At 38.8% G+C, this 8,547-nt stretch overlaps 1 protein-coding gene across 1 annotated transcript; it reads right to left on the minus strand.

The window, feature by feature from the left end:
• Positions 1 to 305: 305 nt before the first annotated feature.
• Positions 306 to 7,337, minus strand: hpdl (4-hydroxyphenylpyruvate dioxygenase-like). The gene is made up of 5 exons (XM_074619873.1): positions 6,621 to 7,337; positions 2,603 to 2,769; positions 2,370 to 2,521; positions 987 to 1,114; positions 306 to 902 (listed from the first exon to the last, which is right to left on the minus strand). Exons 1-5 carry the CDS (start codon positions 7,298 to 7,300, stop codon positions 704 to 706), a joined length of 1,326 nt encoding a protein of 441 aa, XP_074475974.1. The 5' UTR covers positions 7,301 to 7,337; the 3' UTR covers positions 306 to 703.
• Positions 7,338 to 8,547: the final 1,210 nt, after the last annotated feature.

Genomic DNA, 8,547 nt, shown 5'->3' on the forward strand with positions numbered 1-8,547 from the left:
ACAATGACACGCTAGCTGTACACTATCCCTTACTTAATTAACTATCATTTACCATTTATAAATGATTGTTATTATAAAAGGTGTTACCGTCACTTTTTAGAGAGGGGAAAAGTACAATATGATGGAAAGAGTGGAGTAGAAGTATAAAGTAGCATAAAATGGACATAATCAGGTAAAGTACAAGTACTTTAGTTTGGTTCTTTCCTCTCTGGCCACTGGCGATGTTTACCTAAGATGACCTGACTTTTAAGAGCTCTTATTTTGAAATTTGGCCACCCACATCCTAAGAAACAGAGGGCACATTATTTTGAGGAGAAACAGATTTATTGAGGAAAACGCTTTTCTTTGACACAGTGGAAACAAAGACATCCCTTTACTGCTACAGAAAGTGTAATTTGTGTTGCAACATTTCAAGTATAACATGTAGCAGCTGTTTTTGTACCACTTTGTACATAGTGTATTTTACATCTTTAATCTGTTCAAATCATGTTCAAACATAAATATTAACACAGTTTATAAGTTGATCTTGTTAGCAGTGAAACTTGAGATTTACCACTAAATCTCAAACTTGAAATGGAGAGCACTTGTGGAAAACTCTTCCGTAAATATATTACATATATTTAAACATTCTGCATTTTTATTTCATAAGTGCACTACAGAAAACAGCAAATCAAATAACCTCAGGTAAAAATATTTGCATTGATTAATACACGGAAGTCTGCGCAGTTTTTTGGGGTCCCTCAACTTGAGAAGCCCCCGCCTGATTCATGTGCGCCTGCACCGACCTCCACAGCGCTTTGATGTTCCCCTCGCCGAAACCCGTCGCCCCTCTTCGCTCTATCAGCTCGAGGAAGAAGGTGTCCTCTGCGAAGATGGGCTTGGTGAACACCTGGAGAAGGTGTCTGGAAACAGATGATATCAAAGTAAGGACACCGTGATGCAGAGGCTATTTTGAGAAAGTGGTACGGGGTACCTCTCTCTCTCACCTTTTGTTTTCATTAGATGCCGTCGGTGACGAGGAATCCCGGTCCAGGTCCGTGTCCAGGAGGATGCCGTGCTGCGCCAGCATCTGGGGGTTGTGTCCTGCTTCCTCTATCTCCTGCTGTTTTCCCACCTGTCACAGCAGCACACAGGATAGGTAGAAGAGTTGGTAACCACCGTAGAAGATGACACATTTGCAAATATGACCAGTTATATACTATTATTTAATGTAATAATCAACAGAAACTGCTTCGTCAAAAGACCAAGTGAGGAAAATCCTACAGAAAGTCACAGAAAAAGAATATTTATTTACTCATGTACCTGTTTTGTGTTGGACTTTGAGGAAGTGAAGCTGAGAGCTGATAAAGACTAACTGCGATTTCACTATTTAAAGGAACAGTGTGTAACATTTTGGGCGATCTATTAGTAGAAATGGAATATAAGAATCACAAATACTTAATTGATCCCCGGGGGGATTACAGTTGCTCTTATATACACCTAAAGAAATGTAAGAACATAGATATAAAGGAGTAACATTTAAATGATGTACATAATGCTACAGTATAAACACAATATATTTTAAGAAATATAAGTAATAAAATTTTAAAAAATAAGACATGAGAATATAAGAAATATTTGCAAATATTTGCATTAAGACGTGCACTGTATAAAATATAACCAAAGTGCAAATAAGTGAACACAAAATGCTGAGAAGTGGTTTCTATTAAGTGTTAAATATAAATGCAAGAATGGTATAAATAAGAATTAAATTAAAAAAAGAGTATTTCTTGGCTATTTCTTAACTATGTTTTCATTAGTGTATAATCACCTGAAACTAAGAATGTTTTTGTTAGCTCTTCTACATAGAGAGCGGGTCCGCCATGTTTCTACAGTAACCCAGAACGGACAAACCAAACGCTGGCTCTAGAGAGAAAATGTGAATTTTTATGTTACCTCAAGGCCACCGTACTTCTCCGACACGCTTGTGAAACTGTGGTAACTTGAGCCGCAGAGTGCAAAACCGTGGTACCGCCAGCCGCTGTCTGACTTCCGTTGCTCCTAAAGTAGTGTTATTATAGTAAGGATGGCCTCTGAGCGAGGCGAAAGCCGTTACCACGGTTTTGCACTCTGCGGCTCTCGTTACCGCAGTCTCGGAAAGGGAGGTTGCAATCTGCAACCACACCGCTAGATGCCGCCAAATCCTACACACTGCACCTACACATCTCTGATCTGTCCTATGTCTGTAATTAGCATTTTATTGCACATTTATGACTACAATATATTTTCCAACTTGTTGAACACAATGTGGGTCATTTCTTGCATTTATCAAGTCGGTATTTGTTTAATCGTTCTGGCAAATAAGTTGTGTAAGAGTCAGTCAAACAAACCCCGGTGTAGTAGGCTTGAGGAGGTGAGAAAAACTGGACCCCAGCGTCAGCCATCGCCTGTGCCGTAGAAACAATGTTTTTCGTGTACAGCCCAATGTGCTGGATCCCCGGGGCCCCGTGCTCCTTCAAGAAGGTGTCGACCTGATTCCTGCCTGAAAATAAATAAGTGCAAGCACACAGTGATGAAATATAATCAAGTATGACAGAAATACCTTAAAAAAAGTGTTACTAACTTTGCTCAGGCAGTGATTCTGCGATGACAAACTTGCAGTCGGGCTGTTTTTTGTCCACAGAGGGGAGAGTGATGCCTTTTTCGCTGCATTTCCAGTACTCCATGGCGGTGAGACGCAGCCCAACGCCCTCCTGGTTCACGACGAAACCTTCGTCCACATCTTCATTGCTACTCAGACATAGACACAGACATCAAGTTGAATAAAATGTAGAATACTCATCTAATCCACACATAGAATTGTACATTGATTTGTGAACTGAAGACGCAAACAAGTCGACTGGCACTATGCCGTCCGACCCAACAACCTCCATTGCATCATTACTTTTAATCAAACATTAATTTTCCTGTAGCACAAAAGATGAGCTGTATACATAGGTGTTATATGTAGTATATTTACTATTTATTTAATTTATTTTAGATTCATTTATTGTAACGCCGGTTATACAGGTACAATCGTGTGAAATGCTTTTTGCTGGGAAGCTCCATTAAAATAATAAGTTATATTACGTTTTATATATATATATATATATATTTATATATATATTTATATATATATTACAATTATAAAAGGAAATACTTTGTACAAGGGCATATTAAGAACATATACAGGCATATTAAGAACATATACATTAAGAACATATACAGTATAAGATATATTTTTGTGTGAGACAGTGTCGTATGAATTATATATTTATATATATATTTATATATTGAATTTAAAACACTAATGAAAGACCTAGAAGCAGAGTCAATCGGGAGCTGTCTGTGTTTCTGAATATTTTCACTTCAACGTTGGCTTCAAACACTTGATTTTAATGTGTTTTGTATGATATTATGCTATGTATTTATTTTGCATTTGTTGTATATGATGTATCGTCTGAAACTTTAATGTATGTTTAAAATGCTGCTGTCTTGGGCCAGGTCTCTCTTGCAAAAGAGATTCTTAATCTCAATGAGTACTACCTGGTTAAATAAAGGTTAAATAAAATAAAAAAATATACATGTTTAAAAGTCTGATGGCCACATACATTGTAAGCCTACTTGTATTAGTGGAGCGGCTAACATCCATTTTTCAGTCAAATCGTGCAAATAGTGATACAAGCACCAAATTTGGCATGATGATTCCCGAGGGGTCACTTAGCAAATATAAACGATCGGCCACTTGAAAATCCAAGACGGCGGCCATTTTTCAAGATGGCCGCCAAATTGACCTGCCGTTAATGGTTTCTCATAGAAATTCATCTACTTGGTCAATTTGAGTGATCTTGGTGTCAAATTATGTGTTTTCTAGCATGCTGGATCTTATTTTGATAGTTTTAACAATTTTTAACTTCAATATGGTGGCCATTTTTAAGATGGCTGTCAAATTTACTCGCGGAGAATGTTTTTCTTAAAGAAATGTATGTACTTGGTCAACTTGAATGATTGTGTATAATTATATGTTTTCTGGTATGCTATCTAATCTAATAAGTTTTACAGCTTTAACATCCTCCAATACGTGTTTTTCTACTTTTGGCTGTCCGGTGAGTCTTTGCTTTGTGGTGTTTGCATGGCTCAATTGGCTTGTAGGCCTACTGTTGTAGATATCAATAGCTGCTGTTGCCATAGGTGTAGGGGCTTAGTGGTAGAGGTAGCACCTTTGTTTCAGAAGTCAGCCACATTCTCCAGGATGGACTACTGGCACTGGTCCTCACTACTTGCCCAACTCTCACCTGTGGCTCCATGAAGTTGCTAGTGCACGGCAATGACCACACCCCGGGACACCATGTTGGCTCACGGGCTGAACTAGGTGAGGGTAGCACACAGAGAGTCTCTCTGTGATGGAGTATGTCTAGCTCCAAATGTCAAAGTGCATAGAGTCAACGAACCAGCCATCTTTATCCATAAGGTTCCAACCCAACTGCCAGAATTGTCACAACAGCAGAGAACTGTAAAGGAGTGATTGTTGGGCATTACCAGGGCACACTGGTGACAATCGCTGCTGTGTAACTCAGAATGGGGTTTAACATCAGCTAAGTAGGATTCAGCATTATACTTAGTGTCCCAAATGCTGCTTACTACCAACCCCTGATCAGTTTTAAGCAGCCACACCTGAATCGACAGGATGTGCAAGCCGGGGAGAGCCGAGCCAAGGATAATGGGGTTTCAGTTATCCAGATAGTGTACAGATTGCGTAAAATAATGCATGAGCCTAGCTGTATCCCATACAAGAAAGTGCCCGTGATACAGGGTGGTAAAAGGATAAACCTTCGACCCTAAACATTACAATGGCTTTAAACCAAAAATCAACTGAAAAATGTTGGCACACCGACTGGGCCAAGTGTTGCCTTTGTCAAATGGACAAGAATGAGGGCCTTACTTCTCCACATATAAATCCCAACAAAAGACTAGGTGATGGGTACAGCCTCTTGGCGAGGAAAATTCCCAGATTCCATGCAGTCAGTCAGCTACCAGTCAAGCGTGACCCAGCAAGACTAGACGACGGTAGTGGGATAGAGGAAACCTTGATGAAAAATAACACCAAGTTACAAAGAGCTGAAAAGAGATCAACCCCTTCAACTGTTACAGATGAGAGCAGCTGTTACAAAATACCACGGAGGGTCAGAGATACTCTATCCCCCAAATGCTTTCTGTGCGAGGAAGAAGGGGGCAACTTAAGATAAGCAATGACCATGAAACTGAATGAAAGACCAAATGAATGTGCAAAATCCTTCAGTGATGGAAAGCTCCTTCCCAATCTGAGTGCTGGAGATGTCATCCTGCTTGCTTGGCTGCTCTGTACAAACGAGAACGAGCCTATCTGAATGCCCAACAGCTGCAGAAGAAAGAAGACCTGGCCCAGAAGGAAGCAAATATGGAGAAGCAGTCCACCTGCATAAATCAGAATTCAACAGCACGTCTCATGATGGGTACCTTGAAGATACCGTCACACCATCCCTGCTTCAGTTTGTATGTATGATTGAACATGGGGCTGATATCAAGTCACAACTGCAGAATGGCGCATCAAAATCTGACCTTGCAACTGTTACAGTAGAGCTGTTTTGCCAAATACAGGGAAGGATCGCAGGTCCACAGGCACTCCAAGGACAGGAAGACACCTTTTGCTATGTATGTTGGCCTGTCTGTGTTTGCCAAGACCAGAAAGAGGCAACTGATAGATATGTTGGTGTGGGAACCTCATGGATAAAGATGGCTGGTTCGTTGACTCTATGCACTTTGAAATTTGGAGATAGACATACTCCATCACAGAGAGACTCTCTGTGTGCTACCCTCACCTAGTTCAGCCCGTGAGCCAACATGGTGTCCCGGGGTGTGGTCATTGCCGTGCACTAGCAACTTCATGGAGCCACAGGTGAGAGTTGGGCAAGTAGTGTGAACCAGCCAGTAGTCCATCCTGGAGAATGAGTCTGACTTCTGAAACAAAGGTGCTACCTCTACCACTAAGCCCCTACACCTATGGCAACAGCAGCTATTGATATCTACAACAGTAGGCCTACAAGCCAATTGAGCCATGCAAACACCACAAAGCAAAGACTCACCGGACAGCCAAAAAGTAGAAAAAAACGTATTGGAGGATGTTAAAGCTGTAAAACTTATTAGATTAGATAGCATACCAGAAAACATATAATTCTACATCACAATCATTCAAGTTGACCAAGTACATGCATTTCTTTAAGAAAAACATTCTCCGCGAGTAAATTTGACAGCCATCTTGAAAAATGGCCGCCATATTGAAGTTCAAAATTATTAAAACTATCAAAATAAGATCCAGCATGCTAGAAAACACATAATTTGACACCAAGATCACTCAAATTGACCAAGTAGATGAATTTCTATGAGAAACCATTAACGGCAGGTCAATTTGGCGGCCATCTTGAAAAATGGCCGCCGTCTTGGATTTTCAAGTGGCCGATCGTTTATATTTACTAAGTGACCCCTCGGGAATCATCATGCCAAATTTGGTGCTTGTATCACTATTTGCATGATTTTTCCACTATATATAACAATAAACTTCTCACCTTTCAATGAAAAACCTGTGAAACCCAAAGAGCTCCTCATACCACCTCATGACCTGGTGGGTTGTTTTCCTGTGACAGACATAAGTTATGTGATCGAAATGTGTGATGGGACATGAAGACATGTCCTCTTCTGGCAAGCTGTAGTCCTTTTCAATGACATCAAACCCAGGCAAGAAGCTCCCCTTGTATTTAGTCCTGTCTATTAGAGTGTGGCACACATTGCCCACTACAGATTTAAGCACAGAGTAGGTGACTGCTCCACTCTCGTCCTGCACTGTGGTGGGAGGCACCAGGAAATTGCAGCCCAGATCTCGAAGAGCTCTGAATGACCTTTGCACATCCTCCACCTCAAAACACACGTTGCTCACAGTATCCACCGGATAGTTTGCGCTGACATCGTACAGACATTCAGTAGGATTGTACCGGTTGTATTTCCCCACATGTGGAACACGTGTATCCGTGATGAGCAGCTCTCCATTGGGTCTCACACTGCTGAGGTTTGGTGTCTCGTTCACGATGAAAACAGACGCTCCTTTCCTGAAAGCCAGCTGTCTGGAGCTGTCGGTCAGTCTGGTGGCGAACAAGCTAAACTTGAATTTAGACACGAGGTCTATGGAGATCTTCTCCGCGTTGGAGACATGGAGAGCGATGTGATGCAACCGAGTCAAGGAAGCTGCCATGTTTCTGTCATTGAGATGCAATGGTTTCTATGAGACCGGAGAAATGCCCCCAATGTGACGTTTTACTCAGTGTGGGCGGGTCCAATATTTAGTGATGTAATCTTGCAAATCTAGAGGTCAATTAACTGTTCATTCGTCTCTTTACATATATAATCTAGTTTGTATGAATACAATCATTAGAAGGGTAAGTATGACACCCTTTCTGCAAATAAAATGGTGCATATATATAGGGCATATATATATACACACAAAATACAACAAAACTACTTAGTTATATATAATCATTTTTTTCCATATATAATCTAGTTTGTATAAATACAATCATAAGAAGGGTTAGTATGACAACCTTTCTGCAAATAAAATGGTGCATATAAAGGGCCTATATATGTATGTGTGTATATATATATATATATATATATATATATGTATGTATGTATATATATATATATATATATATATATATATATATACAAAATACAACAAAACTACTTAGTTATATATAATAATTTTTTCCATATATAATCTAGTTTGTATAAATAAAATCATATGGGTTTAGTATGACATTTCTTTCAAATAAAATGGTGCATATATAGGGCCTATATATATATATATACAAAATACAACAAAACTACTTAGTTATATATAATCATTTCTTTCCATATATAATCTAGTTTAAGTATAAATAAAATCATAAGGGTTTAGCATTTCTTGCAAATAAAATGGTGAATAAGACTAGTTTAGCATATTTTGTCTAGATAATGTTTATATATATTTATTATATAATTTATATATATATATATATATATATAACAACAATTTTCATTAATAAAAATTACCATTTTATTTGCAGAAAGTTAATATATACATACAGTATATGGCTATAGCTATACATATATATATATATACATATATATGTATACATATATATGTATATATACATATATAATAAGCTCGGATATTTCTGAATTGTTTGGTCAAATGTATCATATTATATTGTTTTTATGAAATAATATAAATAACAGTGTTTTTGATCAAATGTATCACATTATAGTGTTGTGTCTACACTTCAGGGTACAAACACTAAACCCTCAAATAGAGAACGTTTTGAGTTACACAGTAAATACTATTTTTTCCCAGTTCTTTTGAACCTCTCATAACCGTTCGTACAGTCAGTCGGGGTCGGGGGGGGGGGTTGTAATATTTCCGACAGGCCCATGAACGCAACACAGTACTTTCCTCTCATCCAA

This window comes from Sebastes fasciatus, chromosome 20 (assembly GCF_043250625.1).
Source record: "Sebastes fasciatus isolate fSebFas1 chromosome 20, fSebFas1.pri, whole genome shotgun sequence".
NCBI lineage: Eukaryota > Metazoa > Chordata > Actinopteri > Perciformes > Sebastidae > Sebastes > Sebastes fasciatus.